Consider the following 21,490-nt stretch of genomic DNA (forward strand, 5'->3'; position numbering starts at 1 on the left):
CCAAGTAGATGAAGCGGGGGCGGGGGGTGGTGGGGGTGGTGGTGAGAAACAAAGGGAAATGTTTTCCTGAGGGCACAGGAAGGTTAAAAGATAATGTAATGGTATTAATATCCATGCAGCTCTGAAGTGGCCACAAGAAGGGTTTTAAAAGAAATGGGGAAGGAAGCAGAGATGCTGTGGGCAAGGGAAAGTTCCAAGCTTATAGGACAGCATGAAAGTGGATTTGAAGACTGAGCAAATAAACAAAGGTTAAAGTTTATGACAGGCATTGCATGAACGGAAAGAAATTAGAGGCCAGTGACAAGAATTGTAGACACACAATGCCCATGGGCCTTAACAAACAAGAATCTGCCATCTTTCTTCCAGACATCAACATTACTAACTAGACTGAAAAATAAAACAAGTTCTGCGTTTTCCCTTATTAGTCTCAGGCTGACCAATGTTTGCAGTGTCAAAGTATACCCCAGAAAAGTAAAGGCTATTTTTACAAGCTCAGTGACTTCCTGGAACAAATTTCTGAACAGCTTTCAGACCATCTTTCGTGCAATTTGAATTTCTCTGCAATACCACTTTGTACCTTATTTTTATAATGTCAAAATTACTGAATGTCATCTGCCTCTCTTACACTAGATGCGGCTGAATCCATTAGACAACTGTTTCCCCATAATTAGACTTGAAATGTGATATATGAAACTTACTTAGAACCACTATATACTGGAAAGGCTCAAAAATTCAACTGCTAGATCAATACAGAATGATTCATAGAAAAAATTGCATTGAGCCATATTCTGTAATAAACATGGCCATCTTCTCTTCCAAGATCTCTTTAGATATGTAAAACTGCTATTTATGTACAATTTCTTCTAGTCTATTAATTTCTGCTTGTCTCTAAACCATGTTCCCCCAAGTAAACGGTTTAGCATCTAGAAACAGTGTTCTGTCTCTATTGAAAAAAAATGTTTACTTTACACTTGGGACTGAAGAAAAGCCAACAATAGACAATTTACAGTTATAACTATCATGTAAGCCGTGTTTAAATTTTTAAATTATTAGTTAGTTTTTTAGGAGTATTCTTTCGGCTATCAGCAGAAGTTTAAGGCTTACAAAGAAGCTCTTCTGGTCATTCTTCCTTTCCTGATAGCACTGAGAATAATGCATTTGCAAAGCCTTACAAGACCTAATTTCCAAGCAAATTAAGAACTCAAAGCCATCTTGTTTCAGGTGTGGTGTTTATCACGACCTCAACTATATGTCACCAGAGGTGAGCACCACACATCAAAAAAATATTTTCGATATCGTGTTATGCTTGGAATATATAATCAATGGCTGTATCAAGCACCAAACTCTATCATCCTACAATTAAGACCACTATGAAGGACAGTATCAGCCTGAGGAGTTTCCCTGGCTGCTGCCTGACAAAATCCACTGACTCCTGAACACCTCAGCAATCTCCCATCTGTGATGAAAAAATGGTGGCTAAACCAGAGTCAGTCACTACTTATGTGCTGGTGAGTTTTATCTCCCAGATGTAAGGAAAGGAAAGGCCTTGCTTCTCACCTCTCCATATGAAAAGAGGCTATTTGTTCTCCATTCCTCTGCAAATAGTCAGCTTTACACTGTGCCAAGAGGTAAACCACAGCCAATCCAGTTTCCCAATGGTTCTTCCACTCTACTTAGTTATATGTTACTTAGGCTTTTCTACAGTGAGTTGTTACTGTACCATACCACTATCACATTTCAGTGAGCTATATGGTTATTTCAAACACGTATCAGCAGTATGCCTGGGTTGTTCTGTTTCTCTCCATCACCATACACATAGATAGAAGAAAGACGTGCTCATTCACAAAGTAGGATCCAAGGAGCAGCCGGACCAAGCGATCTTCACTTTGTGTACAGACAGCAATATGTAAGGTAAGTCTTACAAGTCAAACAATGATAAAGTGAAGGATCAAAGTGGTAGACTGAAATGGAAACTTAGGTAGGACTTCCTGGTAAAACTCCTCGGTTCTTTTACTAGCTTTAATCCTTTTCAATACTACCTAGAAGTCTGTCAAGGTCACAGGAAGAAGTGGGTGAGATTACCTTCTTTTAAACAACAAAAATGATACCTTATTGATTCATTTTAATGACATATTTATCAAAGTTATTGTTATTCAGCATTTGGCAGCACAATATGAAGAAGAAAGTAAATGAAAATCTAAAAGCATTTGCTGTCCTTGCTGTCAGAGAACCATGCTTCACATTTTTAGTATTAAGGAACAAATGTGGAGATCGCTAATGGGTGTTTTAGAGGAATGAAGGCAATGAACATAGTGAACCGCACGCCTAATTTCGTTATTTACATAATACAGCAGTGTTCAGTGGCCTTTAACCAGATCATTGCATGTGTTCTGTACAGACAGTTGTTAACAAAACCACCTCATAATAAATGATCGAGGAGAAATTAAATGGCAGATTCAGAGCCACATATGCACAGTTAAGCGTGTTTTATATATTTCACATACGCATCTACAGTGAGAATAAAAACTAAAACATCAAGATGCAAAGACAAAATACTATGACAAACTGAAGATGTTTCAGACTCACTACTAATTGAATAAATTACTTGCTACAGTTTAAAACTTTGCTTATGTTATAGCATAACATATATGCATAAACATTATGCAGCCTTTTCCCAGTCATTAGCTGTTGCAGAGCAAGAGATGAAAAAAGATTGGCTGTTTGCACCTCACTATTGATACTATGTATGGGAAATGAGAATTCATGCCTATAGCCATCTCCTAGAGTCTTACCGGTCATTGACATTAGGATACATGGCAGAAGCATTTGGAGTCAGTGTGGAATTCACAGATCAGGAGCTTTCAAGATTTATTGCATTAACTACACAACAGCAAACTAGGGATCACCTGGTTTGTAAATGCCAAAATCCTCCCATAAGATTTATTTTCTTTTTGCCTTACAAATAGACCTCTACTTATTCCCGCTACTCCAACTTCCTTTCTATTAAACCTTAATTCTTTCCCTTGTACCTGTTCTCTCTGTACCCTGCTGAAAATGCCATTATACAGCCAAATCACTTAGCAAATTGAAAAGATTCTTTCTGACTCCTTCCACACAGCTGATCAAAATTATCTGCTTGAACAGTAGCAGAGTCAAAGGGCAGGAGAGGTCCTCCAGTAGTACAGTGCTCCAAAGCCAGGCCTCTGTCCCAGCCTATTGCTCCTGCATATTACTTTAGCCTCTTCTACTCATCACATGACACACAAAAAAGGTGACCTAAGAGATCTGGCAACAGCACAGCATTTAATATTCCCATGCAACTAATAAAATGTTAATCTCCAGAGCAAACTGTATTAAATAGCTATTATCTATTGGAAGTGCAAACTTATAATGCTAACTGGTGTTATACTAGACCGTAATAGTGACTGTTCATCTTCACTAAAATGCTTGCCCCTGTTGTCAGCATTTTTCTAGTTAAGGGGCCTATAACAAAGAAAATTGTCATGTAGCACAAAGCTGAACTGGAAAATTTTGCATGCAGAAAACTTCATAGTATCAAAAGGCATAAACAGCGCTCAGGTCTATTGGAATCAGTTCTTCAGGTAAGTAAGTACTATCAGCATATAGATGTCTTGGCTCTTATAATGAAATCAACTAAAGAATTTTTTTCTGCTGGTTATATTCATCACACAATACAGCAGAACATTGACACTTTCAGCTTTGGAACACATTTCTCTTCTTGCTGTGCACAAGTTTCTGTACAGGCCAGCAAAATTATGCTACACGCATTAGTAGGAACTGTAACTAACTAATGGCACATGGACTAGAAGAAAATCAAACATTACAGCAGTACATTTTCAATGCAATTGTTATGGATTTGAACTAGCAGCTTTTTTGTTCACTTTGTACAAATCAGTTGTTTTAATAGCAAAATACAGCAGTTTTGAGTTCTCAGGTTTTTCCATCATGTGAAAATTAATTTATCTTAGCTTCAGCCATCTGGAACTAAAGTGAACTAAATTAATTGAATTAAACTATTTCCCTAGGCTCTCTGAAGTCAGGGCAATGCAACTCACCCTAAAATAGATTCTAAATGTGCGGTTTCATAATCTTTAAAGAAGCTCATAAACCATTACCCTTGCCAAAACTGTTCCTCCCCAGCTGCATGCCTGCCACTGCTCCTTATCTTTTGTGCTGTCGTATACCTATAAACTACACTGGCAAACTAAATAGGTTAAAAATTAGCTGAAAAAGGTAAATATGTTAATTTAACCACAGCTGACTTCACCATGTGGCTGCACAAATCCCCAGGACAACAAAAGGGGCTGGACTGCTTTGTTATGGTGGCAATGCCAGCTTACACTTAAGTAAGGCCATAACCTAGAGAAGAAGATGGGCAGTATGACTCGCTTTCCATTTCTCTCTCTCTAGTACAGACTGTTAGGAAAATCAATTTAGTGATATTAGACTAAATGACATTTATATGAAATTAAAGGAAATGACTAGTTAGGTGTACTACATGTCTTTCTAGTGCAGTCCTAACTGCATTAAAATATTTACCCCAACAAATCAACATTTCTTAAAAACAAAGGACCAAAAGCAAATGAAATAGTTATCTGCATAAACGGAAGACTAACTTTTTTGTTCATGAAATACAAGCTCCCCCTCATGGTCAGACCATAAAACCAAAATCTGCAAATCCTGCAGCTAAAAATCAGGATTCACTTATCTACTTCTATCAGCATTTATAATGTAAACATCAAAATTAAAATCGAAGTCAAATAAGTCATTACCTTTTCAAAATTAACCTGGTACTTAAAATATTCTGTGGTGTAGCAAAGCACAAGAAATGAAGAGTTTTTTTAAAAATCACTGTGTCTATGTCACTTTCAGCTCAGGATTTCTAAAAAGACTTGGACAAAAAGTGATTAAAAAACTCCTCTAACTTCTGTCATAACAGTTTAGCACTATTCCTTGTACATAATTATATGATGCTCATGTTTTGTAATGGATTATTAGGAAATAACTAACAAATCACAACAAAATGAAGATCCATATTAGCTCTGCTTTTCCTGAACTTCTGTCTCTGGCAAACTTACATTTATATCGGTCTTAGCAGACGTGCACTGACCATTATAATACTGTACCACATTCAGATGCTTTTGATATCAAACAAATTCCCATATAATTTGCAGAACTAAATGGGCTCTTACAAGAAGCTAATTTAATTTCATATATTTCCTATCGCTTGTGTCATCAGTATTTCTCCTTCAACATTCATGAGGAATGTAACACATGAAGTCAAAATTCACCTTACAGCATAGCAGAAACCAAACAATCTTGAAGCAGCAAAACAGTAATTCTGTCATAAACTTAGATCTTCTAAAAAAAAAAATCAGACCAGCTACAGAAGTGATATCTACCGTTCAATGGACAACAGAATGATTAACATTCTGCAGGCAATACTGTACATTTTTTTTCTTTCTGCAAGTTTCAGCTTTAAAACAGCAGTTTTCCAGGGAGACTAGTTGTATGACAGGCAAACTTGTGACACTTAATTTCTGTCAAACATATATAACCTCACAGCAGTATATGGGAAGAGCTGATAGAAATTTTCACACAGATCCTGACAACAGCAGCCCAGCAGAAAAGAGTTTCTAGTATTTTCTCTTGCAGCTGTCTCTCTAAAATTGCATATTCAGGATACTATCCACAGAGTAGGAATACAAGACATAATTTTGACATACTGCCTGTTTTGAATTAATATATGAAATGTATTACAGAAAATAAACTCACTTTTCTGCTAATATGGTTCTTTACATTGTGTCAAATGCAGCCCAGAAAGTACTACATGGTCTTCTCCCTAAAATGCAACACCTTTAGTAGGAAGTTTGGTCCTTACGGGACTGTCTGCTAATGTTTTGTAAAAACTCTATGCAGACTAAACTGTGTTGCAATTAACCCTGTAAATGTACTCTTCTGTTAAAGGAATTATACATGCAATACACTTTGGGGAGGGGGGAAAATCCTATCGGCTCTCTTGTTTACCTCATCAGTTCTGAAGAGCTCACATGGATTTTTTTGTTTAATATTAATTTTGAATTCTAAATTGCACTGCCCTGAAGGTCATCTGTGTAATAAGAAATTCTCTGGTTTTAACAGATTACTTTCTTACTTTCTTTGCAATTTAATCTAATGAAGACATACATAGAAACCATTTAACGTACTCATTTTCTTCCTACTCATACCTGGCCTTTCCACTAGTTTAATATGTAACTAAGCTAATTTTTGAAACAAACTTGTATAATTTTCAGTGTTGCATAATTACAGACTTAAAATCTTTATTTCTGGCACAAGCATCAATACAAAAATTGAATTCGCTTCCATGAATTATAGGTTTCTTGTTATGAAATAATATAGCACTTAAGGCACAAAAAGATACTCTGAAATTAGCAGCAACTGAGAAGTTACAATTATGGCAGTCACTAGGATATGGTAAAATAGTATATCCTGAAGTCAAACCCATTAAACATCTTCAGTTATTTCACCATTTTCTTCTGGTTATATTCAGCTCCCTACCCTACCTGTTTCTGAACTAAAACCTAACAAAACAATCATCACTGTGTAAGTCTATAGAGACTGAACCACAGGCGTAAGGCCAAGAAATGATGCATTGGGTTGGCAAAAGCAAACACTGAAATAGGAAATTTTTTTACTAAGCAGCAGTGGTAAGTGAAAATAATAACATATAGTCCTAGTTCTAACATAAGCAAGGAATGCTCACCAGTGAGTGTCAGTAGTTTTGCTTTATAAAGAAAACATAGGTTTGCTTGTTTGCTAAATGTGCCTGTATTATGAGTTTGTCTACTACGAAGGACTGTCAAACTGAAAAACAAAGGTCAAAATCTGATCTCATCTCTGCTCATCTAATTCTGATCAAAACCTGGTTCACTAGTCTAAGATGTGTAGAAAATTACTCACACCAAACTTCTTTATTTCCTATAGTTAAAACATATTTGGCTCTTCATGTCTAGCAACTTCAATTATTTTGGAGTTCTTAACTTCTCAAAATCAAAAGTTACTGTCACTAACAGAAACCATCAATCTCCTTTTACAAGAGTTTATTAATTACCTCAGTTTGTAAAATAGCATACATACAATATTCTGTCACCTTTAAAAGAAATCTAAAGACAAACTCAAGAGACAAGAATGAGGAAGCATATTGTCCAAAGGACCGAAGAAATACTTGGTAGATGCAGTCTTTGAAATAATTATGGGATTATTTGACAACCAAAGCCTCTCTGGAACTATAATTACTGTTCAATTTCTACCATACTGGATATTAGAAATACTTCTGCATTGAGCACTGTTTAAAATAATAAAGCATTGCCAAATAACAGCATAAGCAATTGGATAAGCTGAAAAGCTCAGTCTTCTACTCAACCTTTCTTTAGAATGTAAGTTAAAAAATACTAAATATTTTCTAAAGGTACTTCAGAAATTAAACTAACGAATTGCTAGAGAAAGCACTGTATTAATAAAGTCTTCTTCCATTTTTTCTCTATACTGGAATGCAAAGAGGTAGCATGACAGAAGCAGTCTTCACTGCTCTGCAAAATGTCCTATATGGGTTATTGCACTATTAAAAAATGGTGTGACCTCACATTCCTCAGAGCACAAAAGATAATTCATCAATACTCAAAGAGTCTTTTAAAGAATCTTTCCAAGGAATAGTTGGAATTGCTGAGATAGTTTTAAAGGACACCAATGAATTACAGACAGTACTGTTCTCTGAGAATTTTTATTTAATATCTGTAAACAACATAGTTTAATTATAGACTCATAAGACAGATAAAAACTCCCTCTACCTTGTTTTGGTTTAGGCACTGACTGCTGTTTCTCAGCTAGTATTTATACTCCTTTTGATTTATATATTCCTACTGACTTGAACTGTATCTTTGGGTGCATTTTATCTGACTGGCAAAGACAGTGGCCTTAGCTCCACTGTTAAGATAGGACTGAGAGTTTCGCTCTGGAACTGAACATACATGTACACATGTATAATAGCATGTACCTGCCACATCTTTCAGTAACTTCCTAATTGCTAAGGGAAGACAACACTGAACAAGCCAGAGACGTGCTTACACTGCTCAAAAAAAATAATAAAAATTCAGGCTAAAGCAGCGTAGATTCAAATTCCATTATTCTGGCAGATGAGTCATGTCCTTCTCCTGAATTCCCCTTATCCTCCAGGGGTGCAGAGAAACTCCAGACTTAATACATATATGCAACTGTATGTATAAAGTACAGATAAATATACCTATATATACACCTATATATATATATGTATGTATGTATGCACTTACACATGTGGGAGTGGAATGTTAAGAGTTAATTCACTGAGATTTAAGACTGATACATATAACATACAGGAAACACAAAAATTAAAAGTCTCCCCAGACCATGCATGAGGAAGGAACATCACTGCCTTTCAGTGCTCTACTCAGCATGAACACAAATGACAGAACTACGTAACTTTGCATCAAAGATACGGTTCTTAAAGTCAGTAAGTATGAATACACAAATTGAAAGGGGTATAAATATCAGCTGAGAAACAGCAGACAGTACCTGGACCAAAACAACATAGAATGGAGTCTTTATATCCATCTACAAACCTGCATTTCATTTTTTGCATAGACTAAATACAAAGATATCTGACAACAGTACTGTCTGTCATTCATTAATATCCTTTTGAACTATGCTGGGAAATTTATTATGTAGCCTTTGAAGTTGTTAAAAGTAAACTAACATTGACTAAATTAGCACCAACTTACCTTTGTGCTCCATTCTCATCTAGGTTGTCAAAAAGTCTTTAAAGCACTTAAACTAGATTGACAAGTTGTACCTGCTATTTCTGTAAGTAAAGTTGTATGATCATTTTCTGCCAACTTCACAAATCCAACTTCATTTTTGAAGTGATCAATTCCTTGAAAAGACAAATCCACGTTTTTTCCTTTCAGGAGATCTTCTACAAAATCCTTGCTGTCTGAAAGAGCCCCAACTGCTCTGTCAAGAGGAAATAAAGTATCTATGTGAAAGTGACATATATTAATAATTTTTACATTGCTATTATTCATTATATCCAAAAATATCAAAGTTTTATTAGTATCTAAATTTATTATTTACTGAGGTAATTTTGCACTACTTCCTAATCAATGCAGATAGTATTATTACTACAATTTTGTAAAGGTAAACTCGTTCATACACCTTGCTGTAAAACCATAGAAATAATAAGGCAGACCTAGCAGCAGGTGTAACTACTCACAAGAATTTATTTAAGCCCGCAGGATGACTAGATATTAAGATGACAGTGTCTCTGTAACTTTGTGCATCCCCTTTAAAGAAGATGCTTACTTGGAAGCCTTTGGTTTTCCATTCTTAAAATAATTATTTTTTTTAATCTTCTGATAGCTCAACTGAACACACTAATATTCTGCTGCATTCAAAGTTACTAAAGATTGTTACTGAATATTATAAACAGAGGTTAGTGACATTATATATATATAAATTATAATGATATGGAAATTACTATTAAGCTCACTGAGAACTGTTATTAAAAGCACTATCTAAATTGGTGCTTACTTTATTTAAAAGTTAAGTAGCATGCACACATAATCTACATGTAACAAGCATGGAGCAAGCCTGGTAATCTTTTAATAATTTTAATTAGCCATATTATGCGTATGTACTATTACATGAAATATATTTCTTTTGACCTGCGCTTGAATTGATTCACGTGCTAAACAGAAATATAAACATCCTTAGTGTCTTCTAAAAGATCTCTCACATGTTTATAGTTTTAAGCACTATTCAACAAAACTGAATTTAAACTTTTCACTAAACCAATGCTAACTCTGCAAACGCTAGATGGCAGTAACAGGTTAAGAACACCCAAGAGAGTTTATTTTACTTTATCTGTCCTAGCTGGATGAAAGCCATAACTGTGATTTCTAACCTAGGCTAAATTATATTCTTTAAGCCTCTACAATTACAGAAAATTCTACACACGTTTCCACTGTGTTTAACAAGATGGACTCTTGATGAGATCTATGCATTTAATTGAAGCCTAGGTCAGGTTAAGAAAGACGTTGATTACATGACAAAATACCCTTCATTGATAATAGTCCTCTCCCATACTTTCTTATAGGGCTTTAATGTACACCCTAGAAGTACTTTAGCTCCTATATAACCACTTTAAACAACAATGCCATTATTCTTTCTTTGGGAAAGGCATTTTTCTTCTAGCACAGTCTCTAACACTTACCTACCCTTTTATCACCATTAGACCAGCATGTTCCTTTGTCTTCCATATGTGCTATACTTCACAACCTTTCAAAACCACCATCTAATACTGATTATACTTGTCAGATTACTTACAGGGAATTGTGTGTAGATTCATTTACTGACATGAACCTGAAAATTGTTCCAAAACAAGTACAGATATTCCAAATACACTGTGTCAAAGATGCAGTGGGCTTTGAAGTAGTGAATCATGCATATACCTAAACCCCACCTCTGGATTTTTTGCATCTGAGAACTGACATGTGTCATGGGAAGCTCTGTTCCCCAGCTGAACAAAGATTTATATTTCCATACTGTAAGGTGTGCTGCAGAACTCACTGACCAGTTCAACTCTACCTAATAGGGTCTATAAGAGATCAAATCAAACAGTGCAGTGTGTTTTCAGTTTCGCACTGACACTGAAGATTTAGTTCTACTTTTTCTTTTACATATAATCTTGTAAACACTAAAATATTTAGAAAAATAGTTGTCACCTCTCTCTAGCATATTCAATATGTTCATATAAATCACTTTACAACATCTGACAATTGCTTTGTAGGAATAATGCACAAGGGCAAACATTTCCACTGAAGTACACAGCAAAAACCAACAGTGGCATTTTCTTGCTATTCTATACCAAATAGTATTCATGATGCCAAATAGTAGTTACACAGTGCAATTAACCCACAAGAATAACCAAAAAGTTTACAAGCATTTTGCTTTAATGTAGAGAAAAGAAATAATAAAAAAAAAAGAATTAAGCAGCACATACAAAGTGAATACAAACTAGGATTACAGAAGCAGTGCCTGGTTTTTTTCTATATAATAGTATTTACATTACAACAGCACTTAAAATTGATGTCATTTTGTTTTTAGAAATTTCTGAATTGTTCATTTTGATTACTCGTTAGAAAAAGTGATCTTGCAAAAAAAGCTAAACCAAATCCTTTCAGCTCTCATATTTATAGTGAAAAGGTTAGATTCACAGTGTCTTTGACAGATAAAAAGAAAGGATAACTTGACACTATAGTCTGGTAATTTTCTGTGAAGGCAGGCATCCTGATTTCTAGTATCTGATTCTATGACCTTGCATACAGTTAGCATGGACTAGAACTCTTTTGCTTGAAGGGAGTGCTGTCATGACTCTTGCTTGTTTGCTTTATGGTTTTTAAAATCTCACATTCTTGACTTCATATAGACCTACAAAAAGAGATGTAAAGTGCATTCACGAAGGCTAGACCACAGCCAATCAGTCAGAAAACTTGCATGGGAATTGCAGGTCTGGATTCCCTTAGAAAGTGCGGCCTAGAATACAGATCTTCCATTTTCATGGTGAAAGCTGTTATGTACTAAAATACCATACAAGGGGCTTTGTGCTGAATTGAATGTTATGTTTAGCACATTCTTATCACGCATTTTGACTTCAAATAGCATTCAACACATTTCATTTCTGTATAGACAGAGGCACTATTGTGCAAACACACTAGAAAAACTGTAGATATCTAAGTAACTTAATGCATCCAGACCTAAGGATGTGTGAACTCTCAGATGCCCAGTTGACTAGATGCACTTTGTTTGAGGAATTACTCTTATCCTATGTTACACACAGGTTCTTTTGCCAGCCTGGATCTTGGTTTCTTTCCGTTAACCTGGTATCAAAAATTGGTGAAGCAAAGAAAGGAAAATTCACATTTTTACTCTTCACGTTCTCTGAAAAGATCAAATAGAAAACACCAGTCATGGAAAAAAAAAAAAAAAAAAGTAAAAAATCCCATATAATAGAAAACAGAATCTAGAATACCTGAGGGATAGCCAAGCTAGATAGCTATAGGAGGCATCTGGCCAGAATAGGGGTGAACCTCTGGGGAAGCTGCTGCTGACTAGACTACACAGCCCCTGGGTGCCTGGACCGTGGAGTTCTGCTGGGAGAGGCAGAAAAGAACTCCGTAATTGCATGCTTGGGTGGCAGTCTGACAGTAAAAGATGAGAAGAAGCTCAAGGAGTAGCAGAAGATACTGAATTTGAGAATATTTGTTTTGATATAGTTTGAGACTCTAAAAAAATATTACTGAGGAAGCAAACGCCTTTGAAATATGCTCTGATACTCTCTTTTTTAAAAGTTCATACTTTAAACCCTTTTTAAGAAAAACACACACGCAGTCAGTGGTTGTTCTCACCAATTTTCAAGTGCTATCAGAATTTGCTCATCAAACAAGGCAGGAGAAAGACAGTGTGCCTACTCCTGGAGACAAAAGACACATGGAGAGTCCAGATCTAGTATCCTTTGGTTTCCTTTCTATTCTGTTCCTGGCTATCTGTTTGTCTCCCTTCAGATCAGACTGTTGGGAGACAAGGATGCTGACAGCCTTGCATCCTCACAGGAGAGGTAAGAACACAGAAGCATCAAAGATACAGCATTCAAAGAAACAAGTGTGAAAAACAAGCAGGGCAATTGAGTTACATATACTGATATCTCATTATTTTTAGGTGTGTTAAATGGTTTTTAGCCAAAATACTTCTACTTTCTAGAAGCATGCCCTAGACTACCAAATGGTTCTTACATTCTATCTTGAATTCTCACTTACTTCTGAACAATCTGCACTTTAACAGCCAAACCTTCTAGGGGAAAAAATGATTCAACACACACTTACTAGACACGTTCTTTTGTAACTATATTACCATAACCAAAGCAATGTCTCACTGCACTTACTCATCATTTGATCTAGGTTAATTCAGTATATAGACCATGTCTTCTACCACTGCAGAGAAAAACCAGTAAGATATATATATGTATACAAACACACACAGAGATACATACATATATGACAGAGGGCCCCTGAAAGAACTCACATGGGGGAGGATGAAACCATGAGGCTTCTCTTTCACAGAATTATAAGGATCTGAAGAATTTTGATTCATTAGCCATTCACTACGAAACTGACATAAGCAATGGAGGATTCACAGATGTTCATATAATACCAGTAGGCCATTTATCAGCATTTTACATAATACTCTGTTACAGTTACCAAAGTGTTTGCAATCTCAATTCTGCAATTATAATATGTGATGCCTCTAAATTCACACATGCAGGCTATTGGGCACTACATCTGAACAGAAACGTAAACATGAGAAAGCACGTAAAGCAGGACTATAAAATACAATGTATGTTTTCAAGTCAAAATTACAGCTATACACACTAATTATTATACTGAACATTCATAAGTTACAGGTGTATAGTCTGACTTAAGTCTGAACATCACCATATTAAACCATTGAACTTGTACGTTCAAGTAGGCTTGTCAGATAGTAGTACAGCATGTGATAAACAGTAAAAAAATCAAAGAACTGCATTTTTATAAAGCAAGTCATAGCACCTAACATTTTAGACACACGACATCACCATACAAGTCCTAAGCCTTTCCACAACTTTTCTACCTTTTATATGACAAAAAAAAACCTCAAACAGCTAAATCACTGAAGCAACATAAAAATTGTATTTTTGATAAGGCCTAATAGCCACCTCTCTTTTTTTCATGTACTTAAATTTTAGTATAATAAATTAATTTAGGGACATTAAAAACCCCTCTAACTGCATGAGGCATTATCTTGGAGCTAAGGTTTATTTCTTTAAAGTCTTTCAGTGACAATTACTAATTTGGTTTATAACATTTGTTAAGCTATGAAATTCTGAAAATTCCCCTGTAATCTGTTCAGTGTCCACTATATCAGAACATTGTTTTAAAATAATTACTTTAGCAAATATGAGATTTGTGCATTCAAGTTCAGCACACAGTAAGAAAAGCACAAGGGAAAAAATGTATTTTGTCCAGAGCTCATAACGTACCATAAGTTGTGATTAGCATTTTAATATAAAATATTAATAAAATATTTTATATTTTGATATAAAATATAAAATAAAATGTTCAGTAACCCTAGCAATTTAGGGCTGTATATTGCAGAAAGTAAGCACCAGCTACCTCTTCTTGTCTTTTTATTAATTCCTCTAGCAAAAATACTTGTATAGACTTAATTTAATACCGAATACCTACATGCTGATTTCTTCTTCATTGGATAAATGCATCACTAACATGGTGACATGCAATGAGCCTGAGTGAACCATTGCTTTGGAAAGCCTTTGATCCTTTTGTATTATTGCATCTTGGACAGTCTGAATACTGCCAGTAATCTGGGAAGAAAGACACAGAAACAACAGTTAGCCATTACAATTACTGTATCCCATCATGCAAGTGAACAAAAAAGCATATAAAGTGAAAACAAACATTTATATAAAAATCATTCTAGCAGAAGGAAGTTTTATCCTCCAACAAAGCTGTGCTAATTGACCCGAGTAAACCCAAAGTGGGTACAAATGGAGTGATTAATAAATCACTGGACACTCCCCATCACATCTTAATAGGAGTTTGCTTCCATAAGTATGACAAATTCCTGGAGCAGATTAAGATCATCCAGTTTTACACTGCCAGTAATACAAATAAAAGGCTTCTACAAGGACTTTCTCTGCCCACTTTGCTAAACTTGTACGTTGCTATGTACATGCAAGTGTCTGGAAAAAGAATCAGTTCTTTGCAGGATCAAGCACATACAAACCAGGAATATTCAGTAAATAATTTGTAGAGATACTCAATTTACAATTCTGATTATACTGTCTAATAGACAGATATAATTTACTCTCTGCAAACTTATTTTAATGAATTTCCATCCAACATGTATACAGTTCTAACTTCATCAGTCTTTTCTTTAAAATTGTTTGAATTACTTTTTTTTCTTTGAAAATTATTTGTATGGTTATACATGCTTTACAAAATGCTTACTGTGCTTGCCATTATGATAGTTGTATTGCAGTGATTAAAAAAACCAAACGAACCAAAAAACAAACCAATACACACATACCCCCCTGCAACAATTCCTGAATATGTTAGGTGAAATTACATCAAATCAAATAAACTTCACCATTTCACAAAAATGAGTTACTTCTTAAAGCATAGTAAGCAAGATATTACAGACTTTGGTGTGTAAGGTCTAAAAGAAGCATATAGAAAACTTCAGTCTGATTTTTTTGTTTCTTTGAAACTCAGTGGTAAATGCTTCACAAATATACTGCACATGTTGGCTTTAATAACATAAGCACAAGTGGCTCTTAGTTTTTTTTAAAAAAAAAAAAAAAAAACACCACCTTGATACATTTTGGTAGCTCTGTTGATCATAAGAAACAAAGTTCCTGAAAAAAAACACAATCCAATGGCAGCATTCAGTATTTTTCTGACCAAATTTCCTAAGATCAGTTTTGCCATGCAGGAGTTTTACCTGATGTGCCATAGGCATCTAGTAGTGCCATATAAATTAAACCAAATTATAACTGAAAGGAACCAACTCTAAGGAGGGTGGGGACAAGGAAGGAAAGTAAAAGCCACTTGCCAGAAAAAGGTGATATGGCACCTACAAAACCACAAGTGTCTTAGGTGGTGTAAGACATGAAAAAACTGCACTGATATTTTGATCCTTAATCATGTCGTAGTGAGACCATCTTCCTTCATATCTCAGAACTGATCTTATCCTGGATAAATAACACTTTTATTGTCTCAGATACAGGAGAAATTTAACCCACATTTAACCAAAATACTGGTAAATGTAATCCCTGATAATTACAATGTATCAACTGCATAATTAAGTTTATAAACTAAAGCAAATGCAGTTATCCCCATAAAGAAAAAAAAAACAACCTCAAATATGAGATCACCTATCCTACGAATTACGATTTTATTCCATTTTCAACTGTTGCTTCTAAAATTAATTTGCACATGAGAGCTGGCAAAGTCAAAAATATATAAATGTAAGTGTACAAGCCCTTCAGAATACAGAGGACAGGTATGGAACTGTGATATCATAGTAATAAAACCATCCTAGCTCTGAAAAAAAAATCAGTGTTATTCAGCATTCAGATTAGCAGCCAATACCCAACATCCGTTTCTGCTCATGTGCTAAACCACCTCCAGCTCTTTCATATAGTCCAGTTCTGGCTTGGGCAAGAAGTGTTACATGCTGTGACTGACTTTGAGCTCTACGGGGCTGACTGGCTAACAAACATGCAGATACTAATTTGTCAGCTGGCAGGTCTAGAACAATAGGTAATAGCCCCATCATACTAGAGTGTCAACACAAGCATGTTCTTTCAAGGCTCCCTCTTTTATGCAAGCACCAACTTCACAAAAATTGCAGGAAATCAGTACCTCCAAGATGTCAATTTTTTTTAGCCAAATTTGGACAACAGATTGAAAACCCACAGCAGCTTCAAAACCCACAAAAACTCAATTTTTGTGGTTATATGCCTGGTTATAACAAGGCAAACGGATAGGCAGCTCACACCTGTATAAAGTCCATTAGGAAACCAAACTAAAAACCTAATGAATAACATACCTTTGGAACAGGATTAATTCCAAAGATGGCCAGTTAGCAGTTCCAGAGATGAGCTATTGCTGAATCCACCAGAAAAACATAAAATGAGCTGCCTTTTCAATAAAGGCAAAATGGAAAGAAGACTGAGCACATTCTTGCTCTTTGGTTAAGGGACAACATTCTACACAATCTATGCTATTTGGAAAGAAGAAAAAAGTTTTTGTGAATTTCAGAAATTTATTTTTAATGTGTTCTCCCAGAAGTTGTGATCAAAATGTAACACAACAGCTGTAGCATTGCTGTGCCATCACAGTGCATAATATAACTTCAGATTCGTTGTGTTTTCTTCAATAAATCTAAGGTGCAATTAACAGTTGAATGCACTGAATTTTAACTAAGCAAACCAGGACTCTTCCTACATCTCTGTATAACTAGTCATGACCCACTGCATAAATAAAAACTTTAAACTGCTATTTAAACTGCTATTTAAATTACCTTTAAAAGTTTGATTTTATATTTCAACTGCTATCATGCTGACTATTTCTCTTCACTTGAGATTTTCTAACTTAACTAAAAGAAGTGTCTGGAGGCAGATAATACTCAACAATTCTCTCCTTAGATTATTTTTAAAAGTGCTCCAAAAGGCCTCAAATACTGATTTCAGGGGCCCCTCTCCCATTAATTGGAATATGTTACTCCGAGAGAAAAAAAAATTACTTTATTTTGCTTATTGCAAGGGTATTACTAGTAAGTGAATATAAAGACTGTAAGTTTTAAAGATTTACCAGATTAATTACAATTATAATCAAGACTGGAGGACCCTGAAACACTAACCTACCAAGTTACATCAGATGAAACATAAAGTAACAGAAAATGATATAATGTTAATCATCCATTTAACTATTTTTGCACAAGTAATTATGCAAAGTTCAATATAAATTCAAAATTAATGGAACGCTACATTTTATTTCTGAAGACTCAGAACATAACTGAAATGCAAGCAAGAAAATAGCTTGATTTCCAAGATGAACAGTTCATTAAATGTTCCAGAAATATCCCTTACTACAAAATTATTCTCTGTATAAAGCCTAAAATACTACATAAAATATGAAGAAGAGTACTAATGTCTAAACCACTTCACTGGAACAAAATCAGATCCTCAAAAAAAAAGAATGATGTCTCATTACTAACGGAAATACTACCAGTAATTACCAAATTCCCTCTGGCTATCAAGAAACCAGGTGTCTTAAGTCTAAATTTCTGTTAATGTTGCCTATACAAATTCCAACAGCATCTTCTACTTTCAAAACATCTCTACATCTAAGGCAAGTATAAACAAAACTTTCTAGTAAAGTCCTGGAATTCCCAAATGCTCTGAGATTTCATATAGCTGTTCCTTTACCTCTGTAATGATACAAGGCTAAACACATGGCATAAAAAAGCATGCATAGTTAAGACTTTCCTATTCAACATAATAACAATTGTGAGCAAAATTTCTAAATTACCAGATTATATAACCCCTACATTATTCTCACAGGCTATCCCAGGTCTTAGAAAACCTGCCTCTACAATTTCTTCTTCACACGTATGTTTTGAAGAATCAAAGACTGCACTGTAATTTTCAAACCTACTTTGGTTTATTTTCAATTCAGATTCTCTTAGTCTTTAACCTTCTCAGAGAACAGACAGTAGAGAATGAGGATGAGTTAAAACTCAACTGAAATAGCACCTAGTATTAAAAAATAAATTTAAATTTGGGAATGGTGGTAAACTGTTGGGCTTAAGTTTTTAAACATAATGCATCTACTTTTCTTCTTTGCAGACACAAAAGGTATCAAAACTGTACCAGAGACAACCCACAGCATGTGAGAAATCATTCTCATTCATTGTCTAAATGAGACAACACATGCTAACTACAGGAAAATGCATTTTCTTACAGAGCTTTCTGCACTTCTTGAATCCACTTGGAACATCTAATTAAAACAATAGTTTGTTTGAATTTTAAATAAGATGATCAATTTCAGTGGAAAATGTTAAACTACAAACTGCCTAGTTAAAACAGCAATAGATACAAATTTAAATTCCTATCTATAAGGAGAGCTAAAAACATTGCTAGGAATTTACTTACTAAATTAAACAGGAATATGTCTCCTCCTTATTTTAAGTGAATAACAAAATAAGCAATACTGGAACAGTCCAGAAGGGAAATTTAAGCCACCTTCATTCAAAATAATGTGAAATCCATAAGACTGACAAACCAAATAAAAAGATAAACATTTTTCCTCTACCTTTTCCAAATAAGCAATTTTATTCACAAAATTGTTACATAAAGTTACTCTTTTATTGGGCTGCTAACACTTCTTTAAAAATACCTGAAAAAAAATTATTGAGGTGCTCAAGATCAAACACTGTTCTTACTATAAACACATGCAGCTGTTGAATTAATTCTGGTTATACCAAATTAGTATAATAAAGAATATCACCTCTGGATTAGTAATTGGAAGAGAAACAAAATAATTCGGCTGATACTGTTTTTTCTGTTTCTTCTTTCTCTCACTGCCTTCTCCAATTTCCCTTCCAGTAGTCCTCTTTCTTTTCTTTTTTATATTTATTTCAGAGGTTGCATGCACTGAAGAGAAAATAAAAATTACTTTCAGCATACAGACAAATCAAAACAAATATACACTTAATATCATGCCAACAGGAGCTGGACTTCAACCAACTGACTGGAGCATGTCTTCCCAGTCATCTGATCTGCCTGTGTGCTGAACTGTCTGACTGGGATCCTACTCCAACCTGAATTAATGTAGTCATACATATACTTGAACTAACAGTTTAGACCTCTAAGCAGGGCTTATAAACTGCTAATACAGACATGCAGCTTCCAAACTACTGTGTTTCATTTAGCGAATTCACACTGCAGTGTAACAGGCCTGAAAATTTTCTACACTTGAACATGGACATGACTTCAGAGCACATGGGCCAATATTAAGCTTCAAAAATCCCACACATGCTGCATTTTGAAATATAAAATATGTTAACACATAGGATTATTAAAGGAAAATGTTTTATTAGACTAGAACAGGCCAATCTGTAGTCCAAGGACCAAATCCAACCCAGAAGAATATCTAATCCAAGCCAGATCAACTCTCTACCTCCTCCTTTCCCAAAGACACCTTCCAACACAGCAAAGGAGTGTCCTCAATTCTTCCTTTGCACCATAAGTTATTTTTCCTCCCAGCTTACTTCCTCAAGCCTCTGCAGACCCTCTCTCACCACACAGCCTGATACATACCCATAAACTGACAAGGCTGCAGACATTCACTGTCCAATTAGAGGTGTTTGAGCCCCACGCTGGGAATATACATATTGGAAGACAGCTCATAAAAGCCATCACTTGAGAAACTCATATACAGTATGTGACATACAAGATGTTTTTATTCCGTGACTCATTGCTGCAATGGATCACGAAATGGTACATTTTCAACACGGTCAAGTATTTGCAGGACTGAGTACTAATAAAAGAGGCTCTGGCCTGGATCCTGTTTGCAGGGAGACTCTGTTCTACATGCACAGCGCACTTGCACAGGCCAACAGGCAGGATCAAGAACCGAATGCATGATGTGTCTATATTTCCACACTATTTCTGCTTAATATACTTACTGACAAATTCATCTTCAATATCTGTGTCGACAAATGGCATTTCTGCCATCAGAGAGTCTACCGAATCAGCAGGACATGGCTCTTCTCTCTGTTGTGTCTTTTTCTTATTAAAGATTTTCTTTTGCTGTACATTTTCCAGCCCATCTGTAATATATTTAAAATAACACACTGGTTCTTAGTTTTTAATATAAACAGCAGAAACATTATGCACAAGCAATATACCAAGTATAAATTTCTCTAATTATCAGCAAATAAATATTGACATATAAACCCCCTTAAGAATGCTGCTCTTCTCCCTTGTTAACATATCAGCAAAAATACTTTATGTAGAACAGCAAAAAAAGGGAGTTCAGCCTTCTACATTTAATAACTTATGGTCTTGTTTATTTCCAAGTAAATGCAATTACATGCAAATAAAAAAAAAAAAAAAGACTTATAATCAAGCATTAAAAAGAAGTTCCTTTATGTAACAATAATGGCATATGAAGTTCAGTGCAAATAAACATTGGCAAATTAATTCCAATGTAAGCACCCTGAAAATGAGGCATGAAGGAGCACAAAGGGAATCCTACCATTCCACTTATAACAAAGAGTTCTCAGCTGACGATATTATTCAGGAATGAGATTATTCTATTCCTGCATCTCCCACACAGTATAGCATGTCATAGCAATAATTTGAACTTCTCATTCTAAAAACTGACTTTTAGTATTTAAAGGAATCAATATAAATCAAAACTCATCTTGTATGTATAAAGACATACATGAAGGTCTATCTCAGAGTAATACAATGACAGAATAATCTCCACTAACAATTTTTTAAAATATCTTTTTCCTCAGAGCAACAAGTATGAGCTATTTCCTTATGTCTGCTTCACATTTCTGTATCAGTAAACTCTAATAAAAAATTAAACAGTATAATCTTCTCTAGTAGCAAAAAAAGTGCATATAACCAGACATCCTGCAGTATTCTTTTGAGACAACTCCACAATGGGATTACTGTAGTGGAAGAAGCCTTATGTCAGAATTGCAGTTTATCCCAGGACAGCTCATTACTACAGACAATGCATTTTCA

The 21,490-nt window shown here is 35.0% G+C and overlaps 1 protein-coding gene across 2 annotated transcripts in view; it reads right to left on the reverse strand.

The window, feature by feature from the left end:
* Positions 1 to 21,490, reverse strand: part of AKAP7 (A-kinase anchoring protein 7) — a 116,646-nt gene that overhangs the window by 65,048 nt on the left and 30,108 nt on the right. For both annotated transcript variants that reach the window (XM_080390439.1, XM_080390438.1), the window contains exons 2-5: positions 20,419 to 20,562; positions 19,239 to 19,384; positions 14,391 to 14,527; positions 8,906 to 9,066 (exon numbers count right to left, since the gene is read on the reverse strand). In XM_080390439.1, the coding sequence (XP_080246565.1) occupies positions 8,906 to 9,066; positions 14,391 to 14,527; positions 19,239 to 19,384; positions 20,419 to 20,562 (588 nt within the window). The remainder of the gene's footprint in view (positions 1 to 8,905; positions 9,067 to 14,390; positions 14,528 to 19,238; positions 19,385 to 20,418; positions 20,563 to 21,490) is intronic.

This window comes from Falco punctatus (genome assembly GCF_963210335.1).
Source record: "Falco punctatus genome assembly, chromosome: 5".
Classification (NCBI taxonomy): Eukaryota; Metazoa; Chordata; class Aves; order Falconiformes; family Falconidae; genus Falco; species Falco punctatus.